The sequence below is a fragment of the Etheostoma spectabile genome, chromosome 23, assembly GCF_008692095.1.
Source record: "Etheostoma spectabile isolate EspeVRDwgs_2016 chromosome 23, UIUC_Espe_1.0, whole genome shotgun sequence".
Classification (NCBI taxonomy): Eukaryota; Metazoa; Chordata; class Actinopteri; order Perciformes; family Percidae; genus Etheostoma; species Etheostoma spectabile.
Window position 1 is genome coordinate 16,288,173 of NC_045755.1, and position 21,858 is coordinate 16,310,030.

The 21,858-nt window shown below is 40.6% G+C and overlaps 1 protein-coding gene across 2 annotated transcripts in view; it reads left to right on the forward strand.

Moving 5' to 3' along the window:
* The first annotated feature begins 863 nt into the window (after positions 1-863).
* The window catches only part of lin7a (lin-7 homolog A (C. elegans)), a 33,674-nt gene continuing 12,679 nt past the window's right edge, over positions 864-21,858 (forward strand). Inside the window, exons 1-3 of one of the 2 annotated variants that reach the window (XM_032505570.1) lie at positions 864-1,000; positions 13,125-13,243; positions 21,024-21,095. In XM_032505570.1, coding sequence (XP_032361461.1) covers positions 964-1,000; positions 13,125-13,243; positions 21,024-21,095 — 228 coding nt within the window. In that variant the 5' untranslated portion in view covers positions 864-963. The remainder of the gene's footprint in view (positions 1,001-13,124; positions 13,244-21,023; positions 21,096-21,858) is intronic. The other variant, XM_032505571.1, reaches the window with a different exon arrangement.

Below are 21,858 nucleotides of genomic sequence, written 5' to 3' on the forward strand. Positions count from 1 at the left end.
AATTGATGAGTGGATCATACACGGCTAAGCATTTACACATGCAGGCACAGAGACACACATCATTTAGAGACTAAGTGTGCAAACCAGCAGGGGCGTCAAACTGGGGGGAAAAAGGGGACTGAGTACCCAGGGCCCTCATATGAGAAGGGCCCCAAAAGATGCTAGAATGAATAGCTGTGGATGCGTGGAAGGGGCCCAAAAAAATGTTATGCTATGCCCCTGCAAACCGGGGCCACTGGTTGACTTCTGTGAACAATGATTGGGGGTTTGTTCATCAGAGAGAAGAGTAGTCCTAAATGCTGCTCTGATTTAGGAGATACACCATATGGCCAAAAGTACTTACAAATGCACCTACTTTTGTGTACTTGTCAATTGCGAGCAACTTATTGCAGCAAGATCATATGGAAAGCCTGACACCAGAAGAGTGGATTCTGTAATAGCAGCATATTAATGCCCATGATTTTGTAACAAAAAGTTCAGCAAACACATGTGGGTACGAGTGTCTTTTTGGCCATGTAGTGTGCTGGTCATACATCTGTCTCCTGAGCAGATATGTGCCTTTGATTTAGGTTTTCATGGTTATTGACATCGCGTCACTTTTAATAAGCACATTTAATCAAGTGATGAGTGTTGGAAATCAAATTATTAAAACGTGCGAAACAACAAGTAGTTAATGGTTTAAATGATAATTTCACTTACTGTGGCAGATTGCATGTCAAGAAAATCTTTAACAAGGTACCATATATATTTTATAGGAGGCTAGTGGACGGTCATGTCAAGATGGACTGTAAGAAAACTGCAGTTCTTGTGCAAACGATGCCGGGTCATGAGGATGGAGGTAGATTAATCCCCCTCCCAACCACTCCCAACATCCCCTCATCTCTGTCTCTCTCTCTCCCTCTCTCTCTCTCTGTGTGTGATGCTGCAGCTCCTGTAGTCTCCAGTCTCCAGTAAACAGCAGTCATGGCGACAGTGGTCCAACCGCTCTCTCTGGATCGAGGTAAGGCGCTCGGAGCTTTGCGAATTGTGCTTGTCATGTGAGCTTTTTTTTTTTTTTTTTTTTAAACTTAGGCAAGGAACTGGCAACCCGGGGTAGATCCAGATGTTTGTGCCGGACGCATATTTCCTACAGATTGTTTATACAGGTCGACATTTCAAGGCAATATGAGCTCGAGCAATTCTAAATGAAAACGTCCCCAGCCTGTCCGTTCCGTGCGTGTGTTTTGCAGAAAGGAGCGCTCGTTTCCTCCGATAAATTATAGCTGGGGATTCTATGGTCACACACATTAATTCACCATCATTCATTTGACAAACGGACCCCCTTACATGGCGTTTCGTTTATTCCCATCTTTATTATGTAACCTCCTCGGTGATATTATCCCGTTACAGCTCGCTTTTTGCTCTCATCTGTATACATTAAGCCTCAGAGGAACTGAAGCACTTTGGCACGAACATCTACTTTGTGATATAGGAGACAACTTTTGTATTTGAATTGGGCAGGTGCAAGCCAGGAATATGTGCAGGACGTAGGCTAGTTGTTGTCTTTTTGCACTTGTTGGAAGCATACAGTATGCAAGCACATTGCAATGAAAGCCTAATGTTATATAGAGATGGTACTCTAAAAACCTGTTTTTTTAATGCACTACAGGTAGTGTTTAAGAGCTTGGATGACGTATGTAATTGTAGACCATGGGACCTAAACACTTATTTGTGCATCCCCTGACCTCATTGAAAATGTAAAGTAGTAATGCCTCTCAGATCAATTTAGCATATTTAGCATTTGTTTTATTTCCAACAATACATTTTGAGTCTCCTTAGGAATGTCATGGTAATACCACTGGGAGATTTTATACAGATTTTAAGTACAAACTGTTATTTATACATGCCTGAGAAACTCACTGACTGTTTTTGTGAAAGAAAGAAATCCTAGTCCTACATTCATACCCAATGCATATCCCCTGGTGTAATGTACAGTAATATTGCACAAGCCTTGCATGGGAAATAGATGCTGTCAAATATAGAGAAAGGAGAGCTATTTCCTCTGTGCCGAGTAAAGCTAGCATCAGCTCCCCAGTCACTTTCAAGCCACAGGAGATGACTATAAATACACTTTATCGGCTGGGAGCATAAATAATTATGCAGAGATTAATCTGACTGGTGTCACTTGTTATGTGGAATCCAAGTAATTAGCCACAATTGATCATTTTCTGCTATTAGAATTCGATTTACTTTTTCTTCCATGTGCTCAATTCCAATTTGTTCTTCACTAAAATGTAATGCTTGTAGGCAGTCAAGCTTTACTGATGCACAATCTGCTGGGTGCAGAAGTGCTATACCATGCAGAGTTAATGAAATTAGTCTAAGATTGCACCAGGCAAACAGACACAACACATCCCACTCCTTTCTCACCAATCATCCTATAGACTTATAGAAAGCTTAACTTTAGCGATAGCTTTTAAACACTGGGGCTATAAGGGAATGTCTTGGTAAAATGTCAACATTCTGCTTTATCTGATTATATTCGGGGGGGGGGGGGCTGATCCATATTCGCATGCTGTGACATGAATTTGACCAGTCAGCGGCTGGCAGCTGTAATGGCAGGAGCAGTCTTAATGATAGTTTCACACAGGAGCCGTCAGAGAGAGAGAGAGAAAGAGAGAGGGAGAGAGAAGTAACTTTACAGTTTCTCTTGTTTTAAGCTGCTGCCACTTTGAGAAAACACTATAATTGCTAATGAAAAGATAGTCCTGTCTCGTTGGGGAGTATACTCTTTATAGCTGCTCTATAGAGTTGCTGAGTTTTTTAAACACACGCAGTGAGAAAACAGATAGAGAAGTTTAAGTCCAGAACTCCCACTTGGCTTGTTTGGTCACAGCAGGATGAAAAGATCTTACATCATCAGCCTTCCTGTTATTGTCGGTGGAAATGACTGTGTTAAGCAAACAACAGACCCCTATATCAAGAACTTCCTGGATATTTTATTAAAACCAGTCTGCATTCTCTGTCGAGCTGGCATTTGACTACAAATAGGCAAGTCTCAGAGATGACAGCCGGATATGAAATAGTGAGAGCAGAGGTCACCGTGGGTGTACCTCAGTTCGTGATCAAGGAATTTTGTCAGAAACTTATAGAGAATAAGTAACACTAGCTTTCTAACCATTTGCCAGAAGAAAGATTATCTGTGTGCAATAATTGCAAGTTGGATTAATAAAACTACACTAAAAGTCTAAGTCTTAGCTAAAGGCTAACACCAGCATGTAACACGCTCTGAATAACAAATGCTTACATATTGATGTTTAGCAGGTATAATACTCACCAGGTTCAACATCTTATTTTAGCACCAAATACAGAGTGCAGCTGAGGCTGATGAAAACGTCATTAGTTCTGCTGGTTTTCGTTCACAAATCAAAGTTAATGGACAATTGAAATTTCGATCAGATAATACTAGGTCAAACGTTAAGGAATAGTCACAGTTATTTGACATGCCAATGAATTCAATAGTTAAGTTGAGATGTTTCAGTCTGAACTTAAAATGATGGACCGACCGATCAACAGGGGCACCCATAGTATCACGCAGCTAGCATGGCTAAAACATCAAACTCACCCTAAAAGAGAATTGACTGTACTGTGAATGAAATGCATGACCTATATTAGCAGCGAATGTATATCACAACTCATAGCGTGCATATCTACAGCTCATAATTGAAGAACTATAGTGCATGTCTAGACAGTGTCTGATTAAAAGACAACGGCTTCCTCAATTTCCCAGCATGATCTTTGATAACCCCAAACATACAGCAGTGAACTTGTTGAATTCATCTGTTGGTTATAAAGGTAGAAAGAGAGAGCGATCGAACCTTTGAAAAGGCACAAAGGCATGATTTTCAATTTGAGAAAAGGTGGGTCATACTCTTTAATGCAACCTTTTGTAGCTCATATTCTATTTATTCTATATTATTTGGAGGATCATATTCTAGTCGGTAGAGGCTAGCTTTTCTGTTGAAAGTGTTTTTTCTACACAGACTACCTCACTGTGAGGCTGTCTAGGAAGAGCTCTTTTAAGTATTTTGATTTTCCTCCCTGTGTGTCAAGGTTTGGTGAGTGTGTGTAAAGTTTATAGCATACTATCTTAATATACTGTAGGGACTATCTGCAGCACTCTAATGCCCCAGTCCTTGTTTTCCCTCTTAGAGATCATGGCGAGTTCACTGATTTGACGGCAGACCTTATTTCCCTTCACGTGCTCTCAGTCACACCAGCGATTTGAAAGATTAGAAGGTTGCTGAGAAGCTGACGTCACTCATAGCTGTTGATATTCCAAGCCACCATCGTTTAAAACAGAAATAAAGGTTCTTTTCTAATTAAATTGGAGGCATACTTGGCAGCAGAGTTGCAAAGGGCACCAAGGATATCCAGGTCAAAGTGGAGGTGGCAGATGGCAAGGCCGTTTCGGGACATTGAATTCTATCACGCAGATAGCATCTCTCAGGGTACAAAGGTGGGAGTGGAGTCAGAGGAAGGTCAACCAAGACGAATATGAAAAGAGGATCTTCAGTTGTAAGAGATTTAATCCCGACGGCGTGGTGTAATGAGCTCAGCCTCTGATCTGGGCGTGGTTATTTACATACGTTTTGTCAAAATGACACTAAGTACTGAAAATGTATTACGCCCAGTTCTGCCACTGTTATGAATTGACTCCACACATAACATGCCTGGATAGAATCTAAAAAAAGAAGTTGTTTTTCATTGTTTGCATTTCTTTAAACTAATCACAATCGTCTTTGGCATCACTAAGCTCTGGTCACAAAGGTGCTACGACTGCAAACTGGTCTCGGAAAGGAACTTGTTTTGGTGGAACATTGGCACCCCCCAAAAGAAAACGCCACATAAAATATTAACTGTTGACATAGTACAGTAACAGGAGCTATTTAAGTTAGCTGGATACAGGGTTAAACGTAATTTGCTCTTACAAGTGTATAGCAGTGTGCAAGTGGTCCTAAAACGTCCCAGTGAGAGACTAAATGCCGTAAACATGTAATCATTTACAATTATTCCCCCAGTAAACCAAGCAGGCTGGCCTAAATGGCCAGCTGGCCTCTAAATTTTCTTCAAAACTTGCCATTTTCAGCATGTAACGTTAGCTTGCTAGCTCGGAGGTTCTGGTTGCTGGTTGCTAAACACAAAGAAAGCAGAACTATCCGGTAATTGAAGCGCCATCGGTTACAGACTATGACTTGACTAAATGTAGCAGAATACTGGAGCGCTGCCCAGCAGCATGTTGTGGAGCCTTGTCAAGCCCTGAAGCCTTTATTACACATCACTGTGGCTTTGTTCAGCTTTGTGCCATTTCTCTAATCAGAAAATGATGAGGATGACCTTTTTTTAGTCAGCCTGAGAAAGGGGTTTCTAAACAGTGCATTTCTCCCTGTGAGGCTGTTGAACATCACTTCAAATTGGCAACTCCAGAAAGAAGCCCTCGCTCCTTCAAGTACTGCAGCTCCTTTTAGTTTTCTTTCCAGTTTGTCAAGGTTTAGTGACTCAAACCATCACTGCACAGTTTATAGCCTACTGTCTTAATATACTGAAGGGAATGTCTGCAGCCCTCTAATGCCCCAGTCCTTGTGTTTCCTCTGAGAGATCATGGCGAGTTCACTGATTTGACGGCAGACCTTATTCCCATCACATGCTCTCAGTCACACCAGCGATTTGAAAGATTAGAGGGTTGCTGACAAGCTAACGTCACCCCATAGCTGTTGAAATTTCATGTCCTTTTAATATGGAAATAAAGGTTCTCAAAGTAACTGTCTTCCAGGGACACGGTCCAGTAATTAGGGAGGATGAAGATGACATTAAGTGCGATGTTTTCGGTCTTTGCTCTCACCACAGGCTCCCACAAGAAGCCATTAGCCCTCTAGGAGGGATTTATTTGTCGTGCTTCGAAGGGGTTGGTCGCACTAGGGCAACTTCGAGCTAATTCTCTTGGCATGAGACTTGTTTGGTAAAACTCTGCCATGCCAATTTGCTCATTCAGAGTGTGATTAATTTCAGTGTTTATGGTTGGAATTTGCAGCAGAGTTGCCAAGGGCACCGAAGGTGCTCAGGTCAAAGTGGCGGTGGCAGATGGCAAGGCCTTCTCAGGACAAATTACACTAGCATGCTTGGCATCCCTTATAGCATCTCTCAGGGTATAAAGGTAGGAGGGGAGTCAGAGGAAGGTCATCTAAGCAGAATTTGAAGTTTGAGGATCTTCAGTTTTCAGAGATTGAATCACAACGGCGTGGTTTAATGAGCTCAGCCTCCGATCTAGGCAAGCTTCTTTACATCACGGCAGTTTTGTCAAAATGACATTTTAAGTACGGAAAATGAGTAACGCTCAGTTCTGCCACTGTTATAAATTGACTAAATATACGAACACATCCCCACAACAGTTTGCCTTGTCGAGTGCTGAAACCTTCATTACGTGTCACTGTGGCTTAGTTCAGCTCTGCGCCTTTTTTCCTAATCAGAAAATGGTGAGGATGACCTTTTTTAGTCAGCCTGATGCAGTGACGGACTGGGAACAAAAATTGGCCGTGGCATTTCCAGGTTCTTCCCCTTCCTCATATTCCTCACTGTCCTGTCTCTCTCCCTGGTGGTCTGGCACAGATGTGTCGCTAACATTAGTGCTAGCAGGATTAGCACTAGTGCTAGCTGAAGCTGCACTTGATTTTCAAAACAAATCAGTCAGTTTGCAAATAAGAAGCCACTCTGCAGGCAGATAAAGGCAAGAAAAGCCTTTCATGGCATCTAGAAAGCTGTGCTCAGCCTCAAAAAGTGCAAAGGTGGAAGAAGACCTCAGGAAAGAACATCATCTGGGAGCTGTGTGTGTGTGTGTGTGTGTGTGTGTGTGTGTGTGTGTGTGTGTGTGTGTGTGTGTGTGTGTACACAGATAATTAATGCGTGATGATGAAGTAAGCAAAGCACATGTCTCTTTGTGGTTATATTCATAGTATATTGTACATCATTATGATTGTTAAAGCTAGTGATAAAGCTATATTAGGGAGCGCTGTTCATTATGTGACTGATTATGTAAGAAAACATATTCAGTACTTTACATTACTAGTAAGAGGATCCATACTCCATTGGAAGCTCTAACACTGTTATGATACATCTATGACTAAGTTCCTTTCAAGGAATTTATTTTTATTCTTTGTTAACTTGTCCTTCTGTTTTTCTTAATATTCTTGGATTTCTATTTTAAAGTCTTTCTACAGCCTCCAGCATGCATTCAATCCAAGTAGCAGGTATCTGTAATAGGCAGGAGCATTTTTGTACCAGTTGTTTAAAATCCAAATTGTTAGGGTCCAATGACTGTGTAGCTAGCTCACCCCTCACTCCCATCTGTGTTGTAATACTTTTGTCAAGTTGATGTCATGACGTCATATTTTCAACATGGGAAGTCAAGCACACTATATGTTTATCGTTCAAGTGATTAAAGTTGTATGAAAACTGTTGCTAGGCAACCGACAACACAAATGATGGATATTGTCTTCCCACTCATCTCGCAAACAGTGTAGTCCTTGATGCATTCGTTCAGGACCTTGCAGTTTGATGTGAAAAAGAAAAGGAAACGTTTAGGAAGATTTACCTGTATTTTAATTCTGTGTAAAGCTCTAGAACACCTTTAAATTATATGGGAGCAAACGAGTGGAGGGAAGAGCCAGCAGTAAAGATCTGTTGGACCCAAAAAAGCACAGGTTTTTGCATGACTTAATTGCTACATTTCACAGTAGTGAACAAAATAGAGATTCCATCATCAACACATACTGGAAACTTTGCTCCAAGAAAGTATTAGTGAGGTCTTGACAGTTAGGTAATTAAAGAAAACTTGCATTGAACTTATCTCATTTAATCATGAAGTATTACTAATGAGAATGCCATCATCCTAAGTATAGCAGCGGGAAATTAACTGCTGACAGGATCTCTGCCGGTGTCATCACTCCGCCTAATATAGCAGTAGTACATTACACCGTAACTCTATCTTGATGTTGCATGCACACAAGTTTTTCTGACTTGTGTCTTAACTCCACACAGACATCAAAATATATCTTCTGTAATTATAAGTCACCATTCTCCTGTGCACATTGCAATATTTTTGTTTTTTTCCAAAGCTTTTTTCTGCAAGATAATGAGAGACTTGTGTCAACGTTCTTAAAAAAAAGAAAGTCTCATTTAGATACAGCAACATCAGCTCCCTTTTCTCTTCCTTTGGAGAATAATCTGTCAAACTACAGAGTGAGAATGACCTAATTGCGTGCAGTCTGCTTCAGATATGCTAAATTTGGCAGACCTGTCGACGTGGCGATTGAGCATATAGTTTCCTTTGAGGCGGATTAAAAAAAAAGTGTACAGATGTTGCACACATCTGGACCCACTGAATCCCCTCGAGCACGATACTTCGGGTCTCTGGGTTGAGAGTCAAAACAGCACAACAAAGCATTTGAGGGCTGAACTTGATTGTCATTTACTGTATTTTCAGTGAAACAGATTTGGTCGGGATGTCTGTGGAGTCCAGTGATGGCAGAATTGTTCAAATATTTTATGTAGCAGCTTATTAAGACAGACTCAAATGCCCAAGTGAGGCAAACCAGGTTTACTGTGTGTCCAGGCTTAAAAACAGGGATTGGTAACAGGACAAAAAGGGCAAGAATAAAAAAGCCAGAATGCTAAGACTGAGTCGCACAACGGGCAATCTGGTGGAGAACTGAGAGAAAGGGTCAGGTATGTATACTGAGGGGTTGATGAGAATGTTGGGAAGCGCCATGCAGCTGGGTGTGGCAGTCAAGTGATGATGAGAAGTGAGAAATGCTTACACCAACTGCAGGGCAAGGATGGAATAACAGGCTCTGGAATGGCATGAGGATCAGTAGTTGGCAGATAATATACAGAATTTAAAGGGGCATAATCAACATTTTTTTTTAATTATTTATGTGAATGAGATGCAGCATTTCAACTTGTCAGCTTGTTGTTTTGGTTTTATGGTCCACAACCTTTTAATTTCACTCACAGTCAAAAACAAACAAAAAACTCCTAAAACCGACCTGGCAAAGTTTGGGACTCGCTGGTGAACATAGCGGAGCATTTAGCAGCAAAGTGACAGATATTTCCCTCAGGAGCCGCTGGAGATCCAAAACAGAGCTAAATGAGAGGCAATGTTGAATTCACATTCTGCAGGTGGACTGAGACACAACTCCAAGTGAATGCTAATGTTGCTCGGTGTCCTGGATGTGTCAATAGGAAACTGGATGCTAACAAGTTTCCATATGAACTTAATAATAATAGTATTACTAATAGTATTGTTGCATAATTTCACTGCTGCGAGGTGGGCAGACAATCAGCTTAAGCAATAGTACATGTAGTGCTGGGCAACATTGTTGAAATTTAATATTATGATGTTAACATATCAACAATAAACATTTGCAATGGTAGTTCTTGAGTGGAGACAAATCTGAATGACCAGTTTGAATGAAAAATCCCATTTTTTCTGATCGAGGCAGTCCATAAAAAAACTGAGTGGGCTGTCCTATTTCAGTTTGTGGGTTGGTATGCACTTCAGATGGACCCAAATGTACAAGCCCTAAAAAAGTGAAAAAGAATAAAAAAGTACTATATTTGCAACTGAAATGTAGAGGAGAAGCATAAAGAGGCATGATATGAAAGTGTTTCTGTATAACACAATGCCTGTTTCACCACTGGTGAAGTCAATAGAAATGCATGGCTTAAAATACACTTTATTGTTTATTTATGTCAAAATTGTGTTGTATCCACCGGGGTTCATGCTTGTTGTGATTGCATAGCAGGGTTGGTTAGTCACGGGTGGGATCATATTTCATGTATAACCCTCCAGCTGAAGTTATTCATAGACTGTGCATATAATAGGCACACCATGTGGGTGTTGTTGAGCACATACTTGTAGAATGTTATCTTCAACTACGCTTCATTTTTTCTATCAGCCTCTTTTCTCCGTTGAAGGTATAACGTGACCTATGTACGGTCTTTCAGCATGTCAGTGTTATTAGAGTGCAAAGGGACTTTCAGGAGATTTATTTCCCGCACTCTCACTGCCAGGCAATTACTGTATTATGTAATTTTGCTGCACATGTGAACTGGGAATCATTTGGTTTTAATGTGACGTAACAGTGATCCCCTGCAGTCATCTCAGCTGCTCTGTCACGGAACACAATTACCCTTGAATGCCTCTTCCCCTATTTGTTTTTTTACACCCCTCTGATCGGTCACAGAACTCATATAATGTACCACTTTTACATCAAGCATGCAGAGCAAAGGGAAATTAAATGCACTCATGGGACATTTTTGCTTAAACCTGTGTTACAAAGAACTGAAGGGAATGTATTTGCATTATATTATGTGCTAGAAATAACCCACCAGGATATGTATCTGACCTGTCTCTATACAAAACTGAGATCATAATTTGATTTGTTTTCTCAATTTCTCACAAAGGTATCTCACTTGAATAAAAAAGTGTGACAGTGATTAGACATCACTGGGAGCAGTAAAGGGAAAATGTGCAAATACGGTGCCAGCAGACATGTCATTACCTCTAAGCTGCTCTGTGTGAACCAGAGAGTTCTATGTATATGATTATATATGATTGCCACTTATCACCACTCAGTTTGCGTGGACACGTGTAATTACCTTTTCGGTCTTTATGTTTTTACTTTGGGTTAAAACTGCAAAGGGACGTGACATATATTCACTGCAGCACGCTTACGGTATTACAGTTATTACAATAGTCAATGTAGGTAACATTGGGACATTTAATTGAGCAGTTCCTCTGTTTGATCCAAAGCTAAATAATTTAAAATGACCCAAATTCAACTTAGAAAGATTATATTAGGAAATGGGCAGATTTCACTTTTGATCAGCGAGATGAAAGCCCCACTAAAATGTCTGCAATATCAATCTTTGAAGTCAAGTTCGCCCCGTCAAAGTCCTTGATGCGAGTGAAGAAAATGGTGCTAATGAGCATGGGAAAATATTGGCAGAGAGGAAAGAAAAATATTTCCTGAATGGCTCCTGACCTCCTTTTAATGAGAATCAAATGCTCATAAACCTCCTGCTTATGCCCTTGCTGCTTGGAAGTATACCAGCTCATTACAAGCTATTCACAATCTCTATTTGTTGATGTTCAGGCATAGAGGGAAAAACTGACTTAAACACCTAGATAGAAAACAGAAATATGGCATACTTAGCAGAATAGCCGCTCCTTAGAACCCCTTGTGATTGTTTCTATGTGTAGTACACAATACTGGAAATGAATATGAATACTAAACTTATGTTTGACATGGGGCCGAGACGCAACTCCAAATGAATGCTAATGTTGCTCTATAAGTACTAGATGTATACATACTCAACTGTTTGTCAAGAAGTTCACCATATAAACTTAAAATATCAAAGCTGTGTTGTGCACAACTTGTTTCTACTGCCCCCAGTGGTAAATAAATGTAATTGTAGCGTTGTTATTCACCCAGTGCTTTCCGTAGCAGCTGAGTGGTAGGCAGATACTTGAGGTAAGGCAATGACCTCAAGTGGTTAAGGTTGGAATACCTCATTGGTCAGCATATATGATTTAAACATGCAATCATGGACGCCTGGCCAATCATTGAGCTTGAACGCTGTGCAGGGCGCGTCAAAGCAGTGCGATTCATCTTTACACAAGACTCTGAGTAGAGTAGTTTGATTAATGGCCAATTACCATCATTGTGATGACTCGCCTCATTGCCAGCTCTCATCTGCCAATACAACTCCCGTTAGACGAGTTGTCGTGCGCCACAAACGGCCTCAATGGGAACTGTACTTGCAATTTCAAGCAGATCAATATAATCCTCAGAGCTGCATTGTAGAGGGCTTGACATAGAAACAGGCATTGGATTTCGGTGCTCATTGTCTCCACACGTAGTATAAAAGCAAAGATGCAATAAAAGGTACGATCCTAGTGTGTTCCACACTTCCTTTTCATTGCCTCATACAGTGTTCTCACTGTCAGAGCTGGAGACTACTTTTTTCTTGTCTCCCACAGTTTTTCAGAGAGTAAAAGCTCCTCTGTCTGCTTTATTGAGTTACTCCCACATTTCTAGAATTCAATACTAGTGTGTGTGTGTGTGTGTGTGTGTGTGTTTGTGTGTGTGTGTGTGATGCCTCTGTGCACAATTCATCACTGTATGGTAGATAGAGTAGGTCTAGACCCCTCTCTATGATTTACAAAGACCCAACAATTTCCCACGAGTAAGCATTTGGTGCGACAGTGACGAGGAAAAACCTCCTTTTTACAGGCAGAAACCTCAGACAGAACCTGACTCTTGGTGGGCGGTCATCTGCCACTGCCAGTTGGGACACCGACACACAGTTCTACTCTTCAAGCGATTATGGTGGCTTGATGTTTCATGGGGTATATGCAACACCAATATATTTTTGGGTGTGAAACTAGAATGCAAGAACGCTCCACAGCTCTGCTGTAAAACTGCACCAATCATCTCTCTTTGTGTGGTCGGAGGTCTCTGGACACACAAGCTGAATAAAATATGTTATTGACCCAACAGTTGAGTGATTGAGCACCAAATCCCTTCCCACTCCTTCCATTAAACAGCTCTATTTGGTCTGCCAGTTTCAGAGGGTAAGAAATGAATCAGCCAAACTGGTAGAATCACTGGACTCACGCTAATTAAGGGAGGAGAGCTCAGTAGACCCCAGAGTCACAAGCTCTAAATTAAGGCTTAGGTTTAGTTAAATGCTTTGTAAGGCCTAGCGTGTGCCTACTCTTACCAGCAAGTGTTACCTCTTAACAAATGAGTGCCTTACTTATTCCCTCTCTCCATTCTCATGCATAAAGCTGAGCCAATGCAAATGATCCATGGATGGGATTGCAATATTTCTTGCCTCAGCTGGCCTTGACTGAGTCTATTTCTATTATCCTACTCATTGATTCACTCCAGCGCCTTTCTCATGGTTGTGCTGTTACAGTTATGTAATTGAATAAAGCATTTTTTTCTACTCTTTGCCCTTGACATGATGGCCCACACACATGCAGTACATTCACACCATATCTGTGTCCCCCTTTCGGCCAGATGTTGCCAGGGCTATCGAGCTGCTGGAGAAGCTGCAGGAGTCCGGTGACGTGCCTGGTCACAAGCTCCAGTCACTGAAGAAGGTCCTTCAGAGTGAGTTCTGCACAGCCATCAGAGAGGTGAGTCACTGTCAATGAAACTGCATCAGCATGACTCATGTCTTTTCATTCTCTTTTGTTCTTCAAGACTATTTATTGATTTTAATTTTCTACGCTGACCTTTCTCGGGCTAGCATTTGTTGTTGTAGTTCTCTTCCTATCTTTCATTAAACTCGTTCCGCTCTTGTTGCTCTTTTACCTGTTTAGTCATGGCTGCTGTGTTGTCAAGACCATTCTTTTCTCTATTTATCCAAACAAACCAGAAAAGTTGAACCATGACTTTCTGTGAAGAAATGATTTAACATAATGTAGAGGTAAATATTAGACAACAGCAGGTTGTTGTTGGCATAGCTTAGCTTGAACGTAGTATGGTAGTTCATCATGTTGGAATGGCTAGAAAGATTGGACACACTAATGTTTCAAGAGCCTGTGGAAAATGTTTCTTGTTAATGTTGTTGTCGTCATGCTTTTACATTGACAGTATATTGTAAAAATTGCTTTGTTTTGTAGTCCTTAATTTTCGCCTTGCATTATTCATGTGAATTTAACCGACGGTATGTTAGTCATGTAGCTTGTTGGACCCAGACTGGACACAATCATTTTATTCCTAGGATGGTGAAGGCATGACATGACCCATGCTATTGCCATGCTAAAACATGTAGCACAGTGGTTCCATGACTTGGCTGTATCATAGGGGAAAGATAACTCCCTGATTGTGTTTGAGTATACAGTGGTGCCAAAACATGCTCCTGCTGTAGGTCACTACTGATGCTTTGAAACTCAGCAAAACAGTAATTTTTGGTGGACTTATGGCTATAAAACAACAAAATCTGTGAGTGTACGTTTAAGTTACTGTTGTGTTACATCAATCAAAAATGACTGCAGCATTATGAAAACTACCTTGATTAAAATTCTGGAGCTGAATTGAATTTTTGACTGCATAAAACATTCACACGGTACAGTTCAATGATCACGAGGCCAGAAAACATTATGAGAATTTCATTAACTTGAAGGTTTGATAAGCTTGTTACACGGAATTCTAATTAACAAAATCACTGTAAGAGATTGGTTTTAATTCCATTTTACAGGCACGGAATAAAGTAGGAACCATAAAGAGGAGAGTTTCACCTCTTGCTTGGAATGCTTTTATTTACTAGCAGGCAAACACCCACCCACTTATTCATCATCTTAACACCATTCATCAGGCGGACGGGGTACAGAGAAAACAAGAGCATTCTACATAGCCCCCCTACACAGGCTGATAATGGCAGATCTTGTATATTTAGTGTCCTGTCTGTTGTGATTTACTGTAACATCGCCCAGTGACATGGATTTGTTAAGCAAACAGGGCTGAGAGCAGAGAGACAGATGCTGCGACGGCATCTGTGTTGCAAGTTAGTTGTAAACAAAGTCAAAATGTAATTTATCCTGGGATGAAAGCAGACCTAATCATAGTGTTGTGTTGCAAATAAAAGGGCAATTAAATACAATGTTACTGATTTAGAGCAAAAAATAACCACAATATGTTTTGGAGTATTTATCTGTGTCAATGACTCAATGAGCTGCTGACATCTCTGGTTTACCAAAGTCACTTTTTATGGCATAACAAATTCTGCAACCTTCTGTTTGTCACTTAGATATTTATTCTATAGTGTTTTCAACATATTTCTTATAGAAACTCATTATAAGCTTTGTTTACAGCCAGGGTCTTCTTATAATATTAAAAAATTCGACAAAACTGGCAATGACGCTAATTTAAGAGAAATGGCTTCTGACAGAGCATTGTGTAAAAACCCCGACAGCATGCAAAGTGACAGGAAGGAAGAAAGCTCTAGTCTTCTCCACTCACAGGGCCCAGCTCTGCTCTGGCCCTCTCAGGGGAGGCCTGGCACACCCCGACACCAACTGCATGTCTGGCAACCGGCTGAGTAATCACAGCGCCAGTCGCTGGATTTCAATGATAATGATTCTCAAAAACCTCTGAAGAGGGCCTCAGTAGCAGCAGCAAATGCCCTTTTCCAAGAAGCGAAGCTGCAGACCACGTCACCCACAAAGAGCTGCCTAAACACAGTCATCAGGGAAATAATCAGAGATGCTCTGGGATGACTAGGCTGAAGAGAGGCTGACGGCTTCTCTCTGTGGTGCTGAGCCAGCTGGAGGGCGGGTTGTAAGTGCAGGCCACAGCATACTGTATATTATTATTGTTATTACATAGAGCATTTAAGGTGTTGTTGTGGTGGAATATCACAGTTCTAAACAGCTGTGTCCTCTGATGTGCAGTTTGTACCAGATACAATTAGAGAAGCCATTCACATCCACAGGATATAATTATACCAGATGACCCGCAGATCCACATTATGATGTTTAATACTTCAATTGTTGCGTATTGTTTGTCATTTAGATTTAAAGTTTAGATCTACTTGGAGCTTCCTACCAGGCAGGGCACTACCCTGGAAGAAACGCTGTATTCATGCTGTATGTCCTTGATGTTCACATTTCGCAACCTGGGAAGTTGTTTTTCCGACTTCGGTTCATGAGCTTAATGTCGTAATGTGAAAACAAAATGAACACTACAAACAAGAGGCAATTTTATTGCTCAACATTTTGACAGCTGTTTTCAGTATTCTGCAGTAATATTCATTTTTCTAACCAAGTATGCTGACACAGTTTGACGCTTTGTATTAGTGATTTCATCACTCCCCCAATACATTACCTAAAACCACTAAAATATTGCTTTACATGACTTGGGGTTAATGCTTATAAATACCTTTCCTAAACAATCTAGGGTACTCAGTGTGGACAGCAATACCATATTACAAATTTTAAAAGAAATTAATTAATAAAAGAGTTTCTCACCATCAACCCGACATTTGATCATGGTCATGGTCATGGTCATGTTTCTGCGTAATATGATGTATTTTCACAGACTTTTTGAGTTGTTTATCTGACTTGAGGGGTGTTAATCTGAATCTTCCCAGCCAGGAACTCATTTTTCTGATTATTTTGACACCACATGAATACAACAAATGATAATGAACAATTTCAGCCACAAAAATGACCACAAAATAAATAAATAACTGAGAAAATATGCTCATTGTGATGGAATATCAATCTCAAGCAATTTTGAGGTTTCAGACTTTTATAACATAATGACACTAATGACACACAAAGAGAATAACATGCATCCATCTGCATTAGAAAATACTATATGCTTTGTATAAAGGCATGCAAAAGGCAAATTGGTATAGTCCTTTAATGGGAACAGTTTTCTTCCTTTTTATATAATCATATTCTTATTCATTTTGACTGCACTCGCTTCTCTTTCCTGTATTTCATCCATCAGTGTTAACTATGCTTAAGGTAAAAGAGCCATAAAACACAGGTTGAACTGAAAGTCCAACCCTCCCCATGTTCATTTGGATCACGCACACACACCTCAGGGACATTTCATTATTTCAGATGACCTTTCTTACAAGTCCGGGCTTTTGAAAATCAGTGATATGATTCCTTTCTCCACACACATATGTGATGGAGCTCATTACACAGTCTGGTGGGCCGACACAGAGCCCGATAAGATGGACATACTAATCTTGTCTATATAGTAAAAAATCCCCACTGTAAGTGTACCTCCAAAACCTAAGTCTTAGTCAATAGAATTTACCGAACATGAATCAGCCTTGTTAAGGATGACAGGCCGGCTGTCAATATGAAGAATGGATAGCAGGGAAAAGAGTCTGTTCAGCAGTGTTGGGCTAAGTGACAAAGAGATATTGTTTGATGATCTGGTTGTCTTTCCCCACCATGCTCATCACTGATGGGGGGTGGGGGGATGCAAGGGAGAGAATTGTGGGTCTGTGCTTTAGTCTCACCGCGTCATCCTGATTGAGTTGTCAGGGTCAATCAACCTTGTTAATAGGAAAAGAAGGACACAAGACGAAATGAATGGACAAGCTAACCAGCTGGAAATGATGGAGAGTGGGAATCTGTAGTACATTGGGTTAGGGGGTCCCACCCGACAATACAAGAAGTGCAAAAAGCAGACTAGAACCGTAACATCTTTCATCAGCATTTAACATTGCAACTGATTTTGCACTTCGGCAGAGAATTTCAATCAACATAATTGACTGGGCTTTTTACGAAAGCGAAAGGATTTGTGTTGATTCCATCAATGATGCCTCAGCCTCCCACTCCAAATTAAGTTAAAGGACAAAAGGTACATTAAGTCAGTCTGTGCAAGTTCGTTATTTTCCCCTCTGTGTCAGGGTGAGGAGGAGCAGCATGGTGGATTAATGGTTAGCACTGTGGCCTCACAGCAAAAAGGTCCCTGGTTTCGGGTTGAATCCAGGTCCTCCTGGGCCTTTCTGTAAAGGGTTTCCTCTGGGTGCTCTGGTTTCCCCCACCATCGAAAAACATGTACTGGGTTCTCCAGTCAGTGCCTTTGAGAAAAGTTCTGGCTCAGATCTGGAGTTGGTCCCTGGGTGCTGTAAATGGCTGCCCACTGCTCCCTTGAGAGATGGGTTAAATGCGGAGAATGAATTTCACTACATGTATGTGTCTGTGACAATTAAGTACCTTTACCTTTAAGGATAGCACCGCAGAGAAGGAAAGTGTGTTGTTAAACCCTGTGCTGGTTTTCATCCTTTTTCAACCACATTGCCAGGCTAAAATCCCCCTCCTGCCTCTCCTGACTCAGTAGAGGAAGCAGGACTGTATAGTTACAAGCAGCGTTGTCTTGTTAGTTTGCCTTGCAGGCATCTCTCTCTGGTCTCTGGCTTTCTAGCATCCTCACAGGTGTATCCTATCAGAAATAATAGTGTGTGTGTGCATTTTACTATCCAAGAAGGAAACATGTAGGAGAGGGTGGACTGATGGTATCAGGGAGGGGCAGTGAAGATGTCTGGCCAGAGAAAAGGCAGAAAGGGAATTGAAAATATGCCCGTAGGACAGAAGGCCTCTTTAGAGAAAAGCCACAACAAGAGCAGACTGACATTCAAAAGCACACAGCTTGTTCCATGTTATGTCTCTGTCATTCAGGACACTGCATTTGGGTTAATGCATATAGAGATATTAAATGTGCATCTTGCTTTATGTCCTTTAGATTACTGTGATACTATTAATATATTCCTCAGTTAGTTCTCATTTCTTATACAGAAAATTGAATTAAATATGCAAAAAGAATGCAAAAAGAATTTTCAAAGCTGCATTACTAAATATTTGTAGGGGAACAAAAGCTGTTCACCTGACTCCCCTTAACGCTATCTAACATTGTATCTATCAGTTCATTGTTTGTTCACTGTTTGGGTAGTTACAGCTCTCATCAGTGTTGTTTCCAGACCCAGCAGGCGGCTGTTCTCAGTATAATTTTTTCTTTTTTTCTCTGCCTGGTGAACATAGCTGAGCATTTAGCAGCTAAAGAACCAAATTATTTCCCCAAAGGAAATATGACATGAGCAATTCAGCTCTATCTGTAACACTGCTGTTTGAAAAGGGCCATTACAGGTAAAAATGCAGGTAGAATAAATAGGTGTAATACAGTAAACAGTTGCAGTAGTGTTAAAAAAAAGAAAGCTGAGGGAAGTAAGAAGCCACTCTGCAGGCAGATAAAGGCAAGAAAAGCCTTTCATGGCATCTATAAAGCTGTGCTCAGCCTCAAAAAGTGCAAAGGTGGAAGAAGACCTCAGGAAAGTATATCATTTGGGAGCTGTGTGTGTGTGTGTGTGTGTGTGTGTGTGTGTGTGTGTGTGTGTGCGTGGGTGGTGTGTGTGTGTGTGTGTGTGTGTGTGTGTGTGTGTGTGTGTGTGTGTGTGTGTGTGTGTGTGTGTGTGTGTGTGTGTGCGTGACTGCAGCCTCCTTTCCGCCCATACATCAGCGCTATAAATCTACAAAAATGTGTTGCAGTCTGAGTGGTAGAGTTGCAAACTCATTTGGTCTTTGAAATTCATGAGCAAACAAGACAACAGAAGCTCAGGGATATTTTGTTCACTCCTCTTTGAAATCTTTACACACGACTATGTCGTGGTTTGTATCCTATATGTATACATCCTTTAAAGATTCAGAGAAGCAAGGCCTTTGCAATGTTGCACATAGGCACGTCAAAGCCAGCAGGCGTGCTCGCTTCCAGGCCAGCTGCCATGCTTTGAGAGACATCATGTAGTGAGTGGTAACAGATGATTAAAATTCATTTCTGAGCCATAACATATAATAGATACTGTATAATAACATATAATGTCAAAGAGTGAGAGTTTACTTGCACTGAGAAGTTTTCATTAGAACTCTTATTATGATGTGACTGCTTATTTGCTCAATGAACTGAAACTGCCATACATGTACATGTAAAAGAAGTAGGTGTATTTGTACTTGGAAAACTTCTCAGTTTCTCTGTGTCAATTGCACAAACTCAGCAGAAACCTTTCTTCTGAGGCTTTTTTTGTAATCAGCCCACACATCTCAATGACTTGAACAGCATCTCCATCCTCCAATTGTTGTATTTGCTTGCAGCATTGGATGGATGTGACTTTAAGCTGCAGTACAGACCGGTTTCCTAGAAAAGGGTTTTGTGTTACAGTATATTAACCATATATCTTCATTCAACACTGTATCTATCGTATTGTCTTTTTATTCTTTGAGCATGTTCAGTTGTGCAATGTCTTTAAAAGACACATGTTAACAGGAAAGGCACATTGATTCTGTCTGCCTCAGTTTGAATAGTTTTTCACCCAGCTCGACATACAGTCACGCATGTCTTGACACCAATTCAGGCCCAGCAGAAATGTAATACCGCCTGTTCTAAAAACCGTATGGGCTGTTTATTAAGGGTCAGTTTATGCCTAAATTTCCTGAGCTGAGAATTATAATTGGATCCGTTTAGCCTTCAGAACTGTCTTCGTTTTTTGTGTCATAGATTAGACATAGATATTTGCGTTAATGATCAGTGAAATATATGTTAATACCAAGGAGCTGCACAAATAAACAGCACTATTCAGCTGGAGACTTCCTTTTAGGCCGTGTAATCTTTAAGGCTGGTAACGCTGTACCCTAAAACATACTTTAATACAGTAATTTAAATATTCTTTTATCTTCTCTGAGAGTCTTGACACAAAATTATTTTTCTCACTTAACTGCTTTGCTGCTGATGTCTTTGCATTTCAAAGCAGTTTTGCATTAAGAAGGTTTTAGTGAAATTGGGCAAAACCTTGATTTGCATGGCCTCACCTACAAATGCATTTGAGGGCAAAGTAATGAGATGTACATATTGATTGAATATGTAAAATAAATGTAAGCGGACTTATTTGTGAGTAGTATTTTTAAGTAGTGGGATTGGTAAGGCAAGGCAAGGCAAGGCAGCTTTATTTGTATAGCACATTACAGCAACAGGGCAATTTACACAAAAACAGTTCAAAAAAACAGATAAAACACAAGAATGAACAGTTAAAAATAAAAACAGTTAGTACAGTGCAGTATAAAAAATTAAGCATTGAAGAAATGAACAACCATTTAAAGAAAGGCAAAACATCAAAAAGAAAGGACTTCAGCCTTGATTTAAAAGAACTGAGAGTTGCAGTTTTCTGGGAGTTTGCTCCAGATATAGTAGTACTAGCATGCAATAACTCTGGGCCTGAGTGCCATGTGTTTTCCATCAGTTATTCTGATACAGTACATTCTGGACGGCCAGCTGTGAAGGCATACCATTATTTGACTATGGAAATAAGATGTTGCTTAACTGAGCTTAGTAGGATGGGGATTTCAGTTTCAAACCATGTGAAACATAGTTCTAACACCTGTCTGTCTTCATTACTTTCAGGTGTACCAGTACATGCATGAAACCATCACGGTGAATGGCTGTCCAGAGTACCAGGCCAGGGCCACGGCCAAGGTAAGAGCTGCCTTGGAGATCTGAATGAGACAAGACCAAGATGGCATTATTTTATCATGCTTTTATTGAATCCATCAAATCATTCTCCTTAGCATCATGTTTTTTTCAGTTAAGCACAACAATCGCCTAAATCAAATTGTAAAATATGGTCAAGTAAGCAGACTGGGGAGTCCCAGCTGCACCCTGCATCCCTGTATGCTGGACAACTACAGCGGATAGCTATGGCCATCTTAGGACATAACCTACACCCTGTGAATAGGCAAGTCCAGGATCTCCCTTCTGGACGGAAAAGTCCCCGGTTGCAGGACTACAAGATTCAAAAACAGTTTTGTCCCAGCGACAATCACTTTATTAAACAAACTGTAGAATTAGAATTATTTGCACAAAATGCACAAGCACTTTGGTCATGTACTGTTTTCTGTTCTTTTTATCCATGTTTTACTGTCTCTATTACATGTTTTAATGTTTGGTGTGTTGCTTGTTATGTGGTGGTCTACAAAGTTTTAGGGGTGTCCTGCCTCTTAGACTGTAAGCCTAGGTTACCCACGGGTACCAATGAAGTAACCTGGACCTGATCTTTTCTTCTGGCCAAAGCAGAATGAAATGTGCAAAGTATGTTCTACTTGTTAATGGCCCTCATTAAGAGTGTGCGTGGTATTAGGCAACAACGCCCAGTCTTCACAGTTTTACATAAATGCACATGAAACTTGTCAGACTGAAAATAAACGAGTCCCCTGGCTCAGCAATTAGTAGTGCACCGTAA